Source organism: Ascidia mentula, chromosome 3 (genome assembly GCF_947561715.1).
Source record: "Ascidia mentula chromosome 3, kaAscMent1.1, whole genome shotgun sequence".
NCBI classification, from domain to species: domain Eukaryota; kingdom Metazoa; phylum Chordata; class Ascidiacea; order Phlebobranchia; family Ascidiidae; genus Ascidia; species Ascidia mentula.
The window spans coordinates 4,446,661-4,464,181 of NC_138568.1; the positions used below are offsets into that span (position 1 = coordinate 4,446,661).

The 17,521-nt window shown below is 42.4% G+C and overlaps 2 protein-coding genes across 2 annotated transcripts in view; one reads left to right on the forward strand and one right to left on the reverse strand.

Moving 5' to 3' along the window:
• Positions 1-17,521, forward strand: part of LOC145895353 (WW domain-containing oxidoreductase-like) — a 26,463-nt gene continuing 8,942 nt past the window's right edge. The window contains exons 1-9 of the mRNA XM_082984141.1: positions 1-221; positions 447-511; positions 579-636; positions 758-936; positions 1,274-1,380; positions 1,743-1,831; positions 6,661-6,846; positions 7,171-7,281; positions 10,011-10,155. Coding sequence (XP_082840267.1) covers positions 124-221; positions 447-511; positions 579-636; positions 758-936; positions 1,274-1,380; positions 1,743-1,831; positions 6,661-6,846; positions 7,171-7,281; positions 10,011-10,155 — 1,038 coding nt within the window. The 5' untranslated portion in view covers positions 1-123. The remainder of the gene's footprint in view (positions 222-446; positions 512-578; positions 637-757; positions 937-1,273; positions 1,381-1,742; positions 1,832-6,660; positions 6,847-7,170; positions 7,282-10,010; positions 10,156-17,521) is intronic.
• Positions 1,832-5,203, reverse strand: LOC145895354 (uncharacterized). The gene is made up of 6 exons (XM_082984142.1): positions 4,717-5,203; positions 4,193-4,323; positions 3,778-3,954; positions 3,513-3,628; positions 3,009-3,123; positions 1,832-2,403 (listed from the first exon to the last, which is right to left on the reverse strand). The coding sequence occupies exons 1-6, from the start codon at positions 4,880-4,882 to the stop codon at positions 2,158-2,160; spliced, it is 951 nt and encodes a 316-aa protein (XP_082840268.1). The 5' UTR covers positions 4,883-5,203; the 3' UTR covers positions 1,832-2,157.

Consider the following 17,521-nt stretch of genomic DNA (forward strand, 5'->3'; position numbering starts at 1 on the left):
GTGGTCAGCTGCCTGTTTGGCGCTTGTGTCAAAATTCATCATGAAAAGTCGTTTCGTATGTCATTTTGCAAAACATTGCAAATAAAAGTTATTGGTTAAGTGCAGAGTGTAGTTGACAACAGCATGATGTTCGAAGACGGATTCGATACAGACAGCGAAGATGAGTTGCCTCACGGTTGGGAGGAGAGAGTTACGCCCGAAGGATGGGTTTACTATGCCAAGTAAGTCATTAGGGTCTAACTTGACTGCACTCATTACGGTATAACACGTATTAGTTTGTGTTAACTCATAAAGTTAGAAAAAAAATAATTTGGTTTATGGCATGCTGTAATGTGGATTGGTGTCGATTTTATTTATAATCTGCATAAATTTAGACCTACACCTACCAGTCAGTTCTTGGTTTCTTCAAGCTGAAGGCTATTCTAAAATTTGCATTTTGTTTGTAGTCACTTCACAAAGTGTACAAAGTGGGAACACCCGAAAACAAATAAAAGGAAGAAACTAGCTCCAGGTAAACCAGTTGCATGTCATGTTACACCTCCCACAATAGAAGATCATTTGCCTTTTGATCTTGATAGAACTTCCTTATGGATGGGAGAGTATGAAAGATGAAAAGGACAGAACATATTATGTGGAGTAAGCAAAGTTTTTTAATTTTGTTTGTTGTTCATGTGTGCAGATCTGTTTTAACCAATGTCAATGCATTAAATTCTTAGTTTCTGTTGTGGGCTTGCAGGCATCCTGTTTGCATTTTCAGCCATTTAAGCAAGAGAACAACATACACCGATCCAAGACTGGCATTTGCTGTCAATTTGAACAGAAAGAATGATGAATTGCAGCAGAGGTTTGATAGCAGCAGCACTACTGATCAAATTTTGCAAGGCTCTGACCTCCGGAACAGAGTGGCAATTGTGACTGGAGCCAACAGTGGTATAGGTATGTTATGATAAACATATGTATTTTTACTAAAAGCCTCTGTGTTATGCTTATATTTTGTGTTTTCTGATTCAAAAACAGCTGTCTCAAATTATTGCATATATAATTTTTTATATGGTAGTTGCATGTGCAAAACTGTGTAACTTTATTCTTGCAACTGTACCATTGCCTTCAGTATTATAACTTTTATTTTATTGATATTGTATGATGTTGAAGTACAGTTTATCATGTTTCGCAATATTATATCTACCCTGCATTCCCGTGTACAGACAGCCTATTGAAACCCAAGTACAAACAAACAGTCTGTTCCAGCAACCAAATGTTGTTGACTTTGCAGGTTTAGAAACAGCCAGGTCTCTTGCTCGTCATGGAGCCAAAGTAGTCTTTGCTTGCCGGGATGGTGTCAAAGCAAATCAAGCCATAACTGCTTTGAAGAAAGACATGGTAGGCTTCTGCAATAACCTCCAGGCAATTATGTCTTACACATGTTGAGATTTTGTCACAAGAACCTAATTAAGTATAATACTACCCTATTTCTGCTATTTTTTTTAAACTATTTTTCTAAACTTTAAACTATTTCTGCATTTCCACAAGTCTGGCATCATTTTGTTTGGGTTGGTATTTAGACATGTGACAACTCAAAAAAAGGCAATAAAAGCAAGTATAATTAATATTTCTTTCCAAAACACTTAATCCAAGGTAAGAAATTTGTGGCGAATTAATATTTGATCACCATCATTGCCTGGTTGCTTCATAGAAATTCTGTGTGCAAATCTGCAGGTCATCTGTTGTTTGTATATTTTTAGGAAAATGTCGACACAGTTTTCATGCACTTGGATTTGTGCTCTCTACAAAGTATTGAGGAATTTGCCAATGGATTTATAGCCAAGTCGTGGTGAGCTAACAGTTTCCAGTTCTAAGTAGAGAAACATTTCATAAACAATATATATGTCATGTTCTTGCTCTATTAAAGTTACATTTGGATGTAAATATTTTGTGAAGTTATTAAGATCAACAAACAAGCCACAAGTAACTTCGAAAAACAAAGTGCACATTTACTTTGTTTATGTGTTTGTTAGTAAAAGTATCACATTCACATCTCTTCACGTTAATCTCAATAGATAAGAATGAAGGAGTAAAGCCACTTAATTTATGGTTCACCATTTGGTGCAAAAAGCGCGTTATGAAAGTGTTCAAACAAAAAACACCAGATCCTCCTTTTTAAAGTAATGTCTGTATTCCGCCTGGGGGCTCCGTTTTTGTGCCAACGCGGGGTCGTACTCTTTTCCGGGGGTTATAATGCTCTCCAAGAAGGTCAGTCAGGGTCTTGAATCGCGCGTCGGTTGTCCAGTCGTGGCGAATTGCTCTTTCGCGATGACGTCGTCGGCGTCCACGCAATACCGGCGCTTGTTGCTTCGTTGATTCCCCACGACCGTTGCTATCGTTTGTCTTTGCCATCGAGCGCATCTGCGAAACAGCGCCAGTTGTTCCAAAGCAAAACAAATCACTTCCAGGCTAAGTTTGTTATCGTACTGATAGATAGACTTCAAATTTACCACGGACTGAAATTGTCTCTACGTGTTTGGTTGGCCGGCAAGACTGCCTATTGTCACAGCTGCGCTGATCGGACCTGATGTGTCGAAACACTGTGCACTTTCTAAAGTTTTGGATCTTACTGATACCAATGTAATGCAAAAGTCCCTTTTTACAAAAATAACTGGTATAAAATTCAACGTTTCGGATACTACAGCTGGCATTTGTCAGGAAACTACATACAAGGGCTGTCCTGCGCGTTTAAATAGGTTTAGTTCTATATATTTGTGCCTATGTGCACCTTCGAGTGTGGCTGGCAAGAGTCGTGGTTTTAAACGTTTTGTATTGCTATTGGCAAACTGTGGCATTTGAACGCGTTAATTTAAAAAAATGGGTTGCAGTGCAGACAACATCAAAGACGATGGCTTGACCAAAAAAACTGGTAAACATTTCTAAATGACTGTTGTACCTTTTTCCTTTTTTTCAGCTTAAAACACTGAAGTCGGTTTTGAGGAAAATTGATTTTTTTGTGTGCTAACCTTGGGAAGTTTGGTAATAAAGGTTTTATCTTCCTCCTCTTCGTCATCGTAGATCGGTCGGTTCGTTACCTGGGGCAAAATGGTCGGCCTCCTTCGCGCGTGATCCATCAAAGCCCTGAACGAAAAGTATGTACATTATAGTGGTATTGCTTGCGATCAGAAAAAGAAAAAAATGCATTTTTGCGAAAAATGGCATTTTTTCTTCGAGGTTTAAATCTCGTATATCTGTATTGTCCGCATTTATACAAGAACCTATCAGGTTTGGTTTATTGCAACCCTTTAGGTTTAGTAGGACTTCGCCAGGGTAGTTGCACTACCACATGTTTTCCTTCCAACGTATAAAAAGTGTTACGCCTTTGTTGCGACCTATTATGCCAAAACGTAAAATTACGTTACAGCCTTGGAGAATATCAGTGTTGACTCCTTAACTTTCGCCACAGCCCTGTGGCAATGCTGTGACTGCCTGTTCTATTCTAGTCAAGTGAAGTTTCCAGGATTTCTCACCTGGGTGGCGGCTGCTTCGTGCTCAGGGTTTGTATTGCGGCTTGGTAAGGGAAGTCGGGCTTGTTGTACAAACGTCCGAAGGTAAACGTGAGTTCCGGAAGATTTTCCGGCTCCAGCTGCAAAGCAAGTTGCACGTGTTCTCTTTCTTCAAACGCGTTTCAAACCACAGGAAAAAAACGTGCAAAACATACGATAAAAAATGGATTCTTTAGTGATTTAAATATATTTAAAGGATATTCCTTAAAAAATACTTTTCTTCTGTTACCTTGGCAACGATCCTTGCGTCCCTCCTGTGCCACTCGTCCTGTTTCCGTTCCAGCGCTCTCACAAACGACTCCTGTTTCCTCTTCGCTCTTCTTTCAGCCACTAGATGGGCGTCTCGCAACTCACTCATTTTCATGTCTAGCAGGCGGTCGTGACTGACGTTGTCGTAGAGAATTACCTGCAGTTTGGTACGTTATTAGAATTCTTTTCGGAGTAGCGGGAAGCCAACAAACGTCTGACTCGACGTACAGTGAACTTACAGTCCCTGTTAGTTTCTACAAATCTTGACCCCGAATAATACTTTATGTCGTGGTTTATTTGCTGTGAAATAACTATTTTCAGTAACTTTGAAAGAATGATTGAATGTAACACTTGATTACAGGCATTCTAACGTTGTGGAACACGTATGCACTTACTTGAGGTAAATACGACTTGGGTTTGAGTTTCTTCCCTCGCAGAACACTGGTCATGCGGGCAATGTCTTGGTCATGCTTCAGTTCTTCTTCCAGGTTTTCGGGATGAAGCGAAATCAGATTCCCGCCATAGTCTGAATTTACAACAGAGGATAAGAAACAACAGCAAAACACAAGCATAGTTTTGACGCGTGAAACCCTCTTTGGCGACACCTTCCGGTACTTTGCTGCAGTTTACAGCGACCCATACAACTTTCACTGCGAATTTCACGTCAAGCAAATGTTTTTAACCAACTCATACGTTTTCTGTATAGTTTCTTACCGAGGTCATATACGAATTGTGTAAGCTGCAGACAGATGGCCACTGTTTCGACCTAAAAGGTCTCATCAGTGCAGCTGGTGTGATTTTCAGACGACTTTGCTGACCAAACGGCCAAGCAAAGACTTCCACTTTGTGGTGACTATACACCGTCATCCGGTGTGCACCAAACTAGGTGCAACCTTACGGAGAAGTCATATACCCTTACCTGTAGTTGGAGTTGTATCGACAGAGGTCTGCTGTCCGCTTGCTTTGCTGCTTGCCTTCACGTCTTTGTCTCCCATCATAGTCTTCCAAATACTTTCTATGTCGCCTTCGCTCAGCTCTTCGGGTCTGAACTGTTGCGAAGCGGTCCTTGCTTTGCGCTCATCCATCGCAGTCTAATTAACCCGTAACTCTATCGGCGGATAATTGGCTTATTGTCCGGCCGTGGAACACAAAAGAGACGACCAGGCCTTGATTCTCGCCCTGATATTCCCCTGATGTCGAAATAGATGGGCAAAAACCAGTCCTTTTCTCGTGAAAAACCGCGACTGCGACGTTTTAGGCAGACTTAGAACCACGCGCAATCTTTTCTGTTTGATTTATGATAACTTCCAAAGTTACTGAAAGCTCTGCATCCCTATTTCTGCAGAACTTAAAGCCTACTGCAGTAGGGCGGCGTCTTGGTACTACGCTCAGGCACGTATGATCACACCGCCTGCAAAACACAGTAAACACACTTTCAATAGTTGGCCTGTGGACATTTTAAAGCACCTGGTCCTTGCCAACCACAACAGCCCCACAATGAGCCGGTCATTCGATACGCATCGCGTCTGCCACGGCGTATTGGGTGTAAATGCGAATACGCGGTTTCACGCGCTATCCAATATATTAACTATAGTTGTGGTTCGATGTGGTTTTGCCACAGCAATTCGGGCAGCAACATTTTTGGCTGTATACAGTTTTGTTTCCATTGATTGCAATGATCTTGGAATCTTGCTACTAAGGTGTTGTAACTGTCATGTACATTTTTCCACCATTAATGCTGTTCAAACTGTTTTTTCTATACCTGTAACTTATCAAGTTTTAACTGAGTTAAGGACATTAGTTCATTGTTTATGTATAGTTACCAAATACTTCATGCATATTATACTAATGCTATTATGTACACGCACTTTGCCGCTAAACAATAAGGTTTTCGACACAATGTAATTTAATATGATGCTTGTCAATAGAGTGGGATATTTTCCCTCACATAATGTAAACAGCCACTGCGAACGTTTCCTATAGGAAATAGTTGTTTTCATAACAGCCAACAAAACGCGTTCAAAGTTGCCTCGGTTTAATCATAAGCCTGATTTCGCAGCTTTATCCATCGTAAGGACATCTCAAACGAGTGTTTTAACTTCGTAGACAACCATCCTAGTTACGCCACAAAGTCACCACACCTACACAAAGTGGAAGTCTTGTCGACTATTTAGCTGACAAGATTGTTGAAAGCCAGACCTTTTAGGTCGAAACACTGACCCTATCTGCAGCTCACTATGAAAACTCCTACCTACATACGTCGTTTCACAGCATTCTCAAGCCTTTTCCTTATAGAACATGCAAGTTAAGCTTAACTGTGCATGATATGTCGGGGTTTCTTTTTACCCGAGTTTACATTCTGTCGCCCGCAGGTTAATCATTTCATGTTTCGCTGTAGCGACAAAACAATGCGAAATTATTTGCGCATTGGGCAAGACGCAAACATTAACGCCCCGAGTAGATTTACGGGCTAACATCGTCACAATACTCACGAAAGCGTTACTACGGTTTGTCGATTTTAGTGTAACCTTGGGGCCAATCCCATACGAAAGTCTTCGTGCATTAAGTTTGTTAACTTCCCAAACAACTGTGTTTATTTTCCGGGATCACAATCTGATCAATGTTGATTAGTGGTATGCCATCCGTATGAACTTAAACCATGCAAATTGGGTACATGTTTTAGTTGTTCTTGTGACTCCAAAGTGGATCTGTACGCGATTAGACCGAACTACCTGATGGTTTATACAAGGTTTAGATATGTTCAACGATAATTCGCCAGTCGATATTTTGACGGCTATTTACAAAAATGTAGACACCGTGTTAATTGTCCAGTCTTTATTTTATGTTTGTGTACAACTTTCAGGCCACTGCATATGCTGGTGCTCAACGCCGCCGTGTTCGCCCTTCCTTGGGAGTTAACTGTGGATGGCATCGAACGTACGTTTGCCACAAACCACGTGGGTCACTTCTATCTCACCAAACTCCTGGAAAGTGTGCTACTCCGCAGCGTCCCCGCGCGAGTGGTTGTAGTGTCGTCGGACTCGCACAGGTGGCGCTGGTGTGCTTGTTATTGGTCATTTTTCTGCGTCTGCCCAAAACGTTGGTGGATTAACTAAAAATGAACATGTTGTTAAAGGGTTTATTCTTGAAAGAAACCTGCAGACTGGTCAGACTGTTTATTCTATGAACAAATTACACGTGTTTCATATATTTTTTTTACGAGAGTAACTTAAAAATGTTTCAAAAAAATTATTTCAATTTTCGGGGTAAAATTTTTCCGCAATGATTCTCAAAAGTACGCATCTATTAAACACTTCAATAACTTTGTTATAATTCACGTCCTTGTTACCTGAGCTTGGCTTTAATATTTCAGGTTTACGAACGACATGGAAAAAATCGACATCGGGAAACTCTCACCTCCAGAATCGCAGTTCTGGTTCATGGCGCAATACAACAGGAGCAAGCTGTGTAATGTTCTGTTCAGGTGAGATACGGGGCTATCGAGAGGCCATCACGTGATTGACGTTTCCCGTCACGCCCCACTGACACCGCCTTGTGTGTTGGTTTGCGTTGATCGACGTTGTCCGGTCAATAGGTCCAAAATCATCACCAATATCGTGCGAGGGTATTGGCAGGTGCGACTCGCTGGCTAGACTGTGTATCAGTTACGGGAAGGGGATTTTAGATGCAATGTCATTCATAAAATCCGCTTTCGTAGTTTTTAATAACCGGAGCGTGGGAACTGTTGCTTTTATCTCGAGCGTGTGTGTTTCCATTGCTTCCTGCTTCTTCCCGCTCATGTGGTTTTGAACGATGAGTGACCGTTATAATATTTCCCATCATAAACATCTTTAGAAATTCAACATATGTTCGTTATTTCAAAACCCAATTTTCTGAAATGGTTTTGTGTAAAAATCGAAAGTTTTGAAGGTGTTCGCGCTAAACGAGTTCCCGTGCCGCTTTAACAAAACCTTTCAGTACTAAAAGGACCCGTTTGAAAAATTCCAGAGTTGAACTGGACAAAATATACATCAGGGCATCGCGTGCAGAGTGTAAGACTGACGATAAACAGGCACTTCCAACCTAACGACAAATGACATCTTGAATGTGGTCGTACCGTTGTCGTTCTTTTCAGTCCTGTCGCCGTTGAAATTAACAGGAGGTCATATATTAAATGCACCTGTCTAATCGTCCACACTGTCATTTAAATCACGTTTATATAATCGCAGCCCTACGTCACTTAAGCATCAAAATGAACTTTAGTTACCCCGACCGAACTTAACCTGTCTTTAAAAGCGCTCTGGTTTCGGTTGCAATTAAATGTCTCTTGTGGGTGGGACTCTGGGGGACGTCTTCCCATATTAAAGTGCGGTCACGGGTTGTGCGACAACTCCATTAACTCATCTTAACGCGATTGTCTTCCCTGATCGAGGAAATAGTCGGTGCACGTGCAGAGTAAACCACTTGGGAGTTTTGAACTCTGCGGGGTCAGAATGCGACTGAATTTGCCTGCACAACTTTTCAAATAATTCTGGTGGCGTTGTGTTGGGGTGCAGTCAACAATCAACCTTATATTGGTTTTAAACCCAATTGTTCTTTGAATGGACCTTGAAAACGTATAGGCAAACTACGGTCTTGGAGCAAACAAGACCCATTGTGTCTTTAAATTTTACCCGCCACGGTTGCTATGAATCACTGTCATTCAGAAATTTTATGTAATTGCATGTATTTCAATGGACATTTTTTTTTTGTTTCTTTTAATTTAACGTTAATTATTGTAAATCGGTTCGTGTACAATCTGTATGCTGTAAAGGCTCTTGTCCTTTTACTTCCGCGGTCCATTGGCCCGCCTGTCAAATTCGTGATAATTCCACACCCGCGCACGAGTCGAAAAGGTTACCAAACCTCTATCTAGAAACACTCTACAGCCAGGTTTCCTAACCTGAAGTCGGTGAATGTGAAAATTGATGTCGTTCGCCGAAGTCTGACATAAAATCCACATGTATTACCTGCCCTTATAGACCTAGCAATTACAAAGCTTTTAATGTAATATATTTTGTAAGAACCATGTTTGGAAACGAGGCGATCCAACCACGTCTAAAAAATGTGAACAGTTGCCTCCGACACCTTACACCACTTTGCCTACACCGTCCGTGGCTTAAAAAGGCATGTGGGTTATCGTATCGTTGCATTTATGTTGTGGCGACGATCGCCTTTCAAGTTTTTCCGCGGGAAGCGGTACCGGCGATGTCGCTACCACGGTAAACGCTTTTATAGTTTTCCCGGTTTTTTGGCACCCAAGGCTTGGAAGTTTTGTCGTGTTTCGTCCATGCGGAGAAAACGCTCCTTGCATCCGTAAAACATGTGGAAGGTATATTCCGCTTCCAATACTGGAGACATCTCCAGGCGACTGTGGTCGACGAATTGAAACCCGATATCAGACTGGTCTGGAAACAGGGATAGCGTTGGATATTCCCACTTCTTTAATGCTGATGTTTGCGTTGCTTATTCCATGCGAAACGTGGCAAGTAAATTTTGCCCCCAAGGTAGAGTTTATAGGTCTTTTGAATAAGGCTAATGTAGTTGGATTTTTTTGCCTAATTTGCCACTTTTGTGATGCCACAACAGGTCGTTGTTTATTCGCAAGGATTTTGGGGGTTTCCGTGAACGTTAATTTTTATTACCGTCAAATAATTTAAATGTGTGACATGTGGTCGCACCAGGTATATAACATACAAGATTGCAAACAAACCAACCATGTTTTTTTGATTTCTTACCCACCCACCCATCCTTCAACCAAGTGACGTTGTTACCTCTTGTACAAAAATTGCGCTATTTTAAACGTGTTTCAACAATTCGTTATTGTTAACTTCGACGGAATCCAGTATTCTTCCGCCACTTTTCCATGGAATGACTTCTCATGTAATGGCTATTTTTGTGACATGCTGTTTTCCAATTGTGAATGGGTGGAATTTCCCATTCACGATCGTGATATTCCAACTTCAAATATTCCGGTGCGTGGACCCGAATTATGAAGAACGGTTCCAAACAAAATGACATCACTATCACATTATGTGAACGCTTTCAAGCTATTGTGCTTATTTTGTCTGTTTATTTCGGACCAAGTGACATTTTGCGCAGTTTTAATCCTAGATCCCGTTATATTTAGAGTACTAGGAAATTTTCGAAAATATTTTGTCATTTTTTTCGCAGCCAAGAATTGAACCGACGTCTTTCGCGACGAGGCGTGACGTCAAACGCGCTACATCCGGGTAACCTGATGTACACGTCAATAGCCAACTCTTCGTGGACGATGAAGTTGTTCTTCTTCTTGGCGCGCCCCTTCACCAAATCGATGGTGGGTGATATATTTGTTTCCTAATTCAATTTCTATTTATTGGCGTCGTTGCCTGGCAACGATCCTACACCACATAAACGAGGTTGAGGAATTCGCCAAGGACAACTGGATTTCAATTGAAAATAGAACGAATGCGGCAATGGAGTTCGCGTGTGTGATTCTCGCTTTAAAAATATGCGTGTGCCAGAAAGTGACAGTTTCCTTTGCTTAAACCGTGCTTCGTAATATTTTCCACCTGTGTACTATTAAGCTCCGTGTTGTTTTGCCACAGGGTGGCGGTAGTGCCACAAGGTAATATCTTGGCACATGTCGTTTAAACCTTGCAAGCACGTCGGCAAACAGGTTCGTCTCCAGTCTCAATCGAAGATCAAAATCAAATCGAACTCTCGTTCTGTAGTAAACACTCCACCGTCACAACAAAGCCGCAGTGTTGCAACCAGGCCTTTAAACTTCGCCTGGGGGCCTCTGCGGCCGAGGCGCGTGGTGCAATCCTTGGCCTTGCGGCTATATTTAACCAGGACGCAGGTGCCGTTTGGCGCGCTTAGGTCGCGTGGAGCCTTTCGGCCCGCAAACAGTTCAATTTCGCGGGTTCCCTGGGGGCCCGTGTACATGTATGCAAGACAACCGACGGTCATATCGCAATTATTTTCGCAGACAAGCTCTTTTGGCGCGAATCGTTGGCGCCAAATTGCAGCCACGTGACGGGGCGCCACCAGGTGTGTTTGCGTCACGTGACCCCCGTTGTTTGTATTGTGGACTCGCGTGATTCGAATCCGAAGAGATGCGGTGGCGAAAGTGGCGCGAACTTGAGCCCGCGGTTGCCTTAATTGACACGTCTCGATCGAAAGTCGATCAGATAAGCCGATGGCTCAATATCAGCGTCTGTTTTGCGAATTGCCGATTTCTGAAAAATGGTTGCGCAAACTTTGCTGGTCGGGCCGAATATTGCCACTGGATGTCGCTGTGGTTTTCGTTTGGTTCTTTGTTTTGTTTTTAAAATTCCGATTTGTGACACATGGTGGTGAAATCAGTCTTGTTGTTTTCACTGGAGGTCACAGCTTGTTTTTTTTTGTCGTTGTTGCCTGACGTAACGACTCCCATTGTTTCGCCAAGCTTGAAACCTGCTAACCATTACACATATATATTTGCGTTCATTTCAATTCGAAAACGTCGTTGAATTTTGAGCTCCGTCCCACTTAACATGTGGGGTTTCATCATGAGGTACATAGGCCGAGATTCACCATTTGGTTGAAATCTTTCGACTGACACGCATTAATTAAAAGACTTCTCGGCATGCTGGGAGTATTTTGACTCATGGAAGAACTTGTTTACATATCAAACATGTCAAGAATTCCCAAGGCATTCCGAAACGTGGAATTTGCATTACCCTGGTGACTCAGGGCCGCAAAGGGTCCTTCGATATGCATAGAATATAGCGCTGTCAGCAACTTGCCAAGCGCCGCGAGCAGATGGGCGTTGGTAGTTCTGCAGGTCGCAGATAAGCCGCTCGCTTCCCCGAAAGACCCCTGCCCTTTTGCGAAACAATGACCATTATGACGGAAGCGACACGTGATCCAAAGGAGTCTTGGCTTCCGAACGGTGTCTCTTATCAGCCAAGCCACGTGCCGTTTTCCGCACTTTTGGGAGTGCGCTACAACCGCTTCAAACCGGTTTAAACAGGTTTGATATGCGCCGACCGCGGCTAAGTTCACGAATCGGGTGCGTTTTTGCCGGCGCTAGACCTCCCACCGTACACATACATATGTGTGTGATTTAATTGAATACTGCGTCCTAAGAAAGGACACGTTGTAAGTCGGACACGTTGTAACATTTTGGTTGATAAAAAGCACACTTTCCACTCTATATGTTGTAGATTAAAGACCCAGAGCAGTAATGTTGCTCCGTTTTATTTTGAAACAAGCCACGTAAAATTCGTAGACTTCTCCGTAGGTTTCCAAGCTGAGTCGGGTTCCCCCATCCCGTAACCACGGTTTCGGTGGTCGTGAGTTGAGGCATCTTGGTGTCGGAAACGATGTACAGTCTCATATGCAAACACCACTTGCGATGCCGTAAAATACCTCGAACACTTCCGATACCCGGTTCTGCGATTAGAATATAAACTATCCCAACTAAACGTGACGCAATGGAGTTTTGTGAAACATCAAGTACTTCCCATGATCCCAGCCCTTCCATTTCGTAATTTGATAGGAAATAATTTTCCAACGCCTATGTGAAGCATCGCTTTGTGGTGAAAGTTATGTGTCCTTCCATGCGTATAAACCGTACATCAGTGGCGCACACGCCGACCTGTTATGCGTGCTATGGTTGTTGGCATACTCTCCAGTGCAATCCCAACTATTACCGCAACAGAAATTGTATCTCCCGACACGGTTTGCCGCACAAAACATGTTGACGAGTGGTGGGAAGTAAGCTTTATTTAACACTGTTAGATGTAAAAAAAAACATCTAGTCAAGACGTCACTTCAGAAATGTTTTCCAAAATGTCAAAATAAGTCCGCGTTCTTACCGAAAATGAAGTGCCAAATTTGGCACCCCTTCCTCACATGTTTCTATAAACCCGTCATGGTTGGACAACAATAATGTTCTGCTGACACACGAACCCAATGGGCGCATTTGACACTCGTTTACAAACGTAGAATTTTCTTGCCTATTTGCGTGTGTTTCTGGAATTTCATTGTTGCGTCATCCAACATGTGTTCCACCCAGATTCGCTTGGAAACTCTAACTGGTTTGATAAAACGGAGCGAATGCAAAACCACCGCATTGGGTAAATCAACGTTGAACTGCTAAGAGTTGTACTGATTGCATCCATATATTGATTAGACGTACCGATATTGATACAATGACATTGGCTACAATTCCTACCTTTAACCGCAAACCTTGCTGCGTTGGTTTCTGGTCGAGTTCCAAATTTTAGATAACGTCGCCGTTTCAGCGAATTGTTTTGCTCCATAGCTTACGGGAGGGAAGTCGGTTTAAACGAAGCCGATAACGCGATTGCCATGCTTACCAATTACAGTATGACAGGCAGGCACGTGTCATATTTTCGTCTTATCTCGCGCAAAAACCAACACGCCCCCATCACTTGGCACCTTAAGAACTCCAAAGATTAGACCGTTAATAAAGGGGTGTCCTTTTTAACCGAGGTTAGCCATCTTAGAACGGTGTTGAGTACCGGTTATCTGGTGAACGGGAGTGGGGTTATATTTCTTAAAGACTCGTAAGGTTGGGGCGGATATTTGATTGCTGACGAAAAAAGGGAATTTTGTACTTCGAGATAAAGCTAATTATTAAAACGCCGCAGCATTGGGAATTTTTAGTGTTGTGACTTACGAACTATCGTCTCTAAAAAACGTTTTAGGCGTTCCGGTAACGCCGCAACGTGAAGTGGGGAATTTTTTCAGCTTCCAAAAGCACATAACACTCAGTTACGTAAAGGGTTGGGTTGTGCTCCTAAACGAAGTCAGACATTGGTCACATAAAGGATGCTTCGCGAATTAAAACCGATATGCTTCACTGTACAGGTCGCATTGCCCTACATTCACACACGCTGAACAGGTCACCGGCAATATTATTGAACATTTCAGGCTTTTCGTGGAAAGCTGTGTTTGTGAGCTAGATACGGGCGCACCTTAATTAGAATGCCGCGGCCAAACCCAACCTGCAAAGTAGATTATTTGAATATTCACCAATGGCGTTTAATATTAAAAAAAACTTGTTTGGAAGTTTGTTTATTGGATTAAATATCTGAACAACTTGTTACTGAACCAACAGAAGTAGGGAAAATTAAAACTTTGTAGTGCGCACACTTCTTTGGTTTTGCACGCACGAGCTGCAAAAGCACGACCATAGCAATGTTGTTCAGTCGTAAATCTGGAATAATTATGTATTTCCCGGGTTATTAAGAGCTTAGATAGTGATAGTTGTTGGTGGTCGCGTGAATGACATGAACGATAATCCGTTTTGTGCATTAACCATTTTGTTTAAACCGCGAAGATGTTGGATTTCCTCACAAGGCTGCACTCTTTTAATGGTATAACTGCGCTCAACCACACGAATTAAAGATCGTCGCTGGCGGCGCTATTGACACACACAACTGGGTCAAACCCGTGGCTTGCAAACTGTTGCGATGAGAACTCGCAATCGTGGGATTACGTCGTTGTCCTACAACAACAACAACGGCTAAACACATTGACCGCGTCCTAGTACGGATGGCTCGCGAAGACGCATTAATTGAACACAACAGCATCAATTATGTCCTCCAGAAAATTACACGGTGAATATCAATTAGCGGTTATGAGTAGACGATGTTGTGTAGATATAACGCGGCTGTGCCGAGCCTCGTCATTCCCCTTTTTTGCACGTAATTTCCAAACGGTTTAAACTGATTCTTGGATTACGCGGAGAAAACGTCAATCAACGCTACTTAAACAGTTCCGCGTTGTCACGGCAACGGTTGGTGCTCTGTTTTGTGGGATTCTCTGTGAGAGTTTGTAGGTTTTAAACCAGACATTAAAGCCTTTATTTAGTTTGTATTTTGATAAAGCTTTCAACACTGGGGGCAAAAACCTGCTTCGTCATATTAACTGATAGCAATTAATGTGGACTGAATACACCTCACCCAGCCAACTATTGCTTGGCAGTTCCTTTCTTGAATTGTCTTTTGCTTCTTGCATTTATTTGTAAGCCACAACGATGATGTTTTACCTGCCAACACCCCCAGGAATTGGCGTTAAAACCCAACGGGTCATTCAAATTCTAAAAGCGTTCACAACGTTTCCCATAAAAAAATCAAAAATGCCTCATCACGTGTCTTTGAAGCGGACACAAATTCTTGTTGGTCGTAAATCAGCAGGCGACGTCGAAGTCCGAAGTGTTGGGCACGTGACAAAGTCCACACACTCAGACGAACGCAACGATGCAATCACGACGTCCGTGGCAAGTCGCGAATTGCACGCGTCAGGGATTTAACTTTGGTGAAATGGTTGACTGATCTGGTGTCCAACATCGTACGGTCATAAATAAAGGAATATCACCGCCCATGCATATTTGCATGCTTTTTAGTTTTCCGTGCTAGTGGAATTGTTTTACGAAACAAAAAAAAAGTTCTTTAAGCGGACAATTTGGTTGCGTTAATGTCGCTTTGATTTAGGAAACTTGTCTGCCCAATTCCCCCGGCGATAGTTTCATTAATTTAGTTGGTAAGATTCCCCGTGTAATTTTATTCACTGCTTAAGTCGTAAAATACTTGTGTTTCAGAATGTGTTTCATAACCGTGTTTCATAACAAAATATACCAAGCTACACAGTAACTCTTCTCTCGCAACAGCCACAAGAAACACTTTAATCCAATCAACCACAACATAACGCGCAGGCCCAAAGTAACCCTAATTATCCCCGTGGCACGGTCCAGGTCACAACAGCGATACAACAAGGGGAGGGAGATGGTATTAGAGGTTGCCGACCAGCCTTTAACGTAACAAACCGTTGTTCCGCGCCACAAGCTTGCGAGGAATTTGTCGCCATATCCGGTGTCTCCGAAGTTAGTGGCCGACCCACCCATGTAGCGGTATACCTTCAATATGCCGCGGTTCCAATTATGTGTTTACAGATGGTTAAAAAAATGTGTGGAAGTGTGGAAAAGCAGTTTGTTGTGAATTTTGTTTAAAAAAGTTAACAGTATTTTTTTTGTCGGCTCTTGCTTTAATTATCGCGGAATTTTTTTCTATATTTTGGGTTGAACATGGTATAAACTTGTTTCTACTTGAAACTTTTGTTGAATTAATTCACACAAAAATGTATAAAAATTGAAAACAGTCATTTGTAAAAATTCAATGACGTCGATTTGTTGAAATTTGTCCGAAAATTTCAAGTTCAATTGCTGCGCCCACTGCAGTACATTTTTTCTTCGGCCCCGGTTGACCGAGATTCAGTTGGCAGGATGCCCTGGGGCACCTGGGTTCAAGTCAGCTTTTTTATGCCGTCCCCGTTTCAACTCAAGTTCGTCATGGGTGAATGATTTCGTCTGCGACGCGAACCGAGGCATTTTGACCTATTTTTTGTTCTTTTTCACGAGGGCCCCAACTGGCGCGGTACGTGACCTGGTCTGCCTCGGTGCAGTTGATCGAATTAGGCTTCTTTTCTGCTTTTTGTCGCGGCAATTAATGTTTTCCCTCCAGGTGTTAAGGAATACTAAATACATAAATGTTAGCAAAACAGACACCGGAAAAGCCTGAAGAGCTCGCAAAGCTTGTGTTGCTGCAGAGAACGAAATTCTTCTCGGCGGTGTAGAACCCTATACCCTCGGTTTTATCTCAACATATGATGGCGTACAAAATGAATCTAAGCCCAAAGATTCACCGCTACTAAAATGTGTGAACATTATATATTGTACTTTATTACTGTTTATGGGACTTGACATATCAAGTGAACAAAATAGTAAAATATGTTCGTTCAAGAAATAGGAAACATGATAACGAAAAAAACATAACACAAACTGACGAAAAATCTAACCTTAATTCGCCATTACTAGACGAAGATGCGCAAAATATCTTATCAATAGAGTTTGGACAAGTAAAAGTGTTACTCGGCGTGCAAATCAAATCAGTTTATAAAACGCTACAGACGACCACGTAAATGAACAAGGAATCAAGTAGTTAAGTGACATGCGCGTCCTAAAAACCATTGAGGTTATCGAGTCCGACGCCCAAAGGTTATTGAGGCGAATTCCTCGACCGTGCAAAAACGCCGACCTTGTGTGCTGCATATGTGTCTTGTGTCGTTAGTTGCACGTCACGTCCAAGACGGCACGGCTGGAAGAATCTGTCTGTCGTGTCGCTTGGAAAAGTTTCACCCGCTTGCAAGCCTGTATTTTCAATGCCTTCTATTCGAGTAGGTCGGCGGAACCGCTGCAATTGCCTTATATGTTAAAACTATGATTTTGTTCACAATATTGTCCCGACTAAGAATGCTTGGAATTTCGAAACAGTTTCATTCCGCATCAATCTCGTGATAGAAATCAACACCAAATATTTATGATCCGCCGGGATGAAAAAAGAAAACCGTCGTTGTAGTCACATGACATATTCGCGTCACGTGACATGCAACGTATCGCGTGCATTATTTGCCATTCGAGCAAAACTTGCGCCACCCGTCGAGTTAAGATTTATTATCCGTTATCTTTTATTGGTGGCATGTGCTGACGTGGCCATCGAGGCGCGTTCTCTTAGCGCCTCGCAAGTTCCCTGGGTCTAATTGCTTGTGTCGTTCCAGTTGGTCTAGAAGCAGTTTCTGTCGTGCTGACTTTGTTTAATCTTCTTAGCAAGTTGATTTTCTCTTCCCCGTGT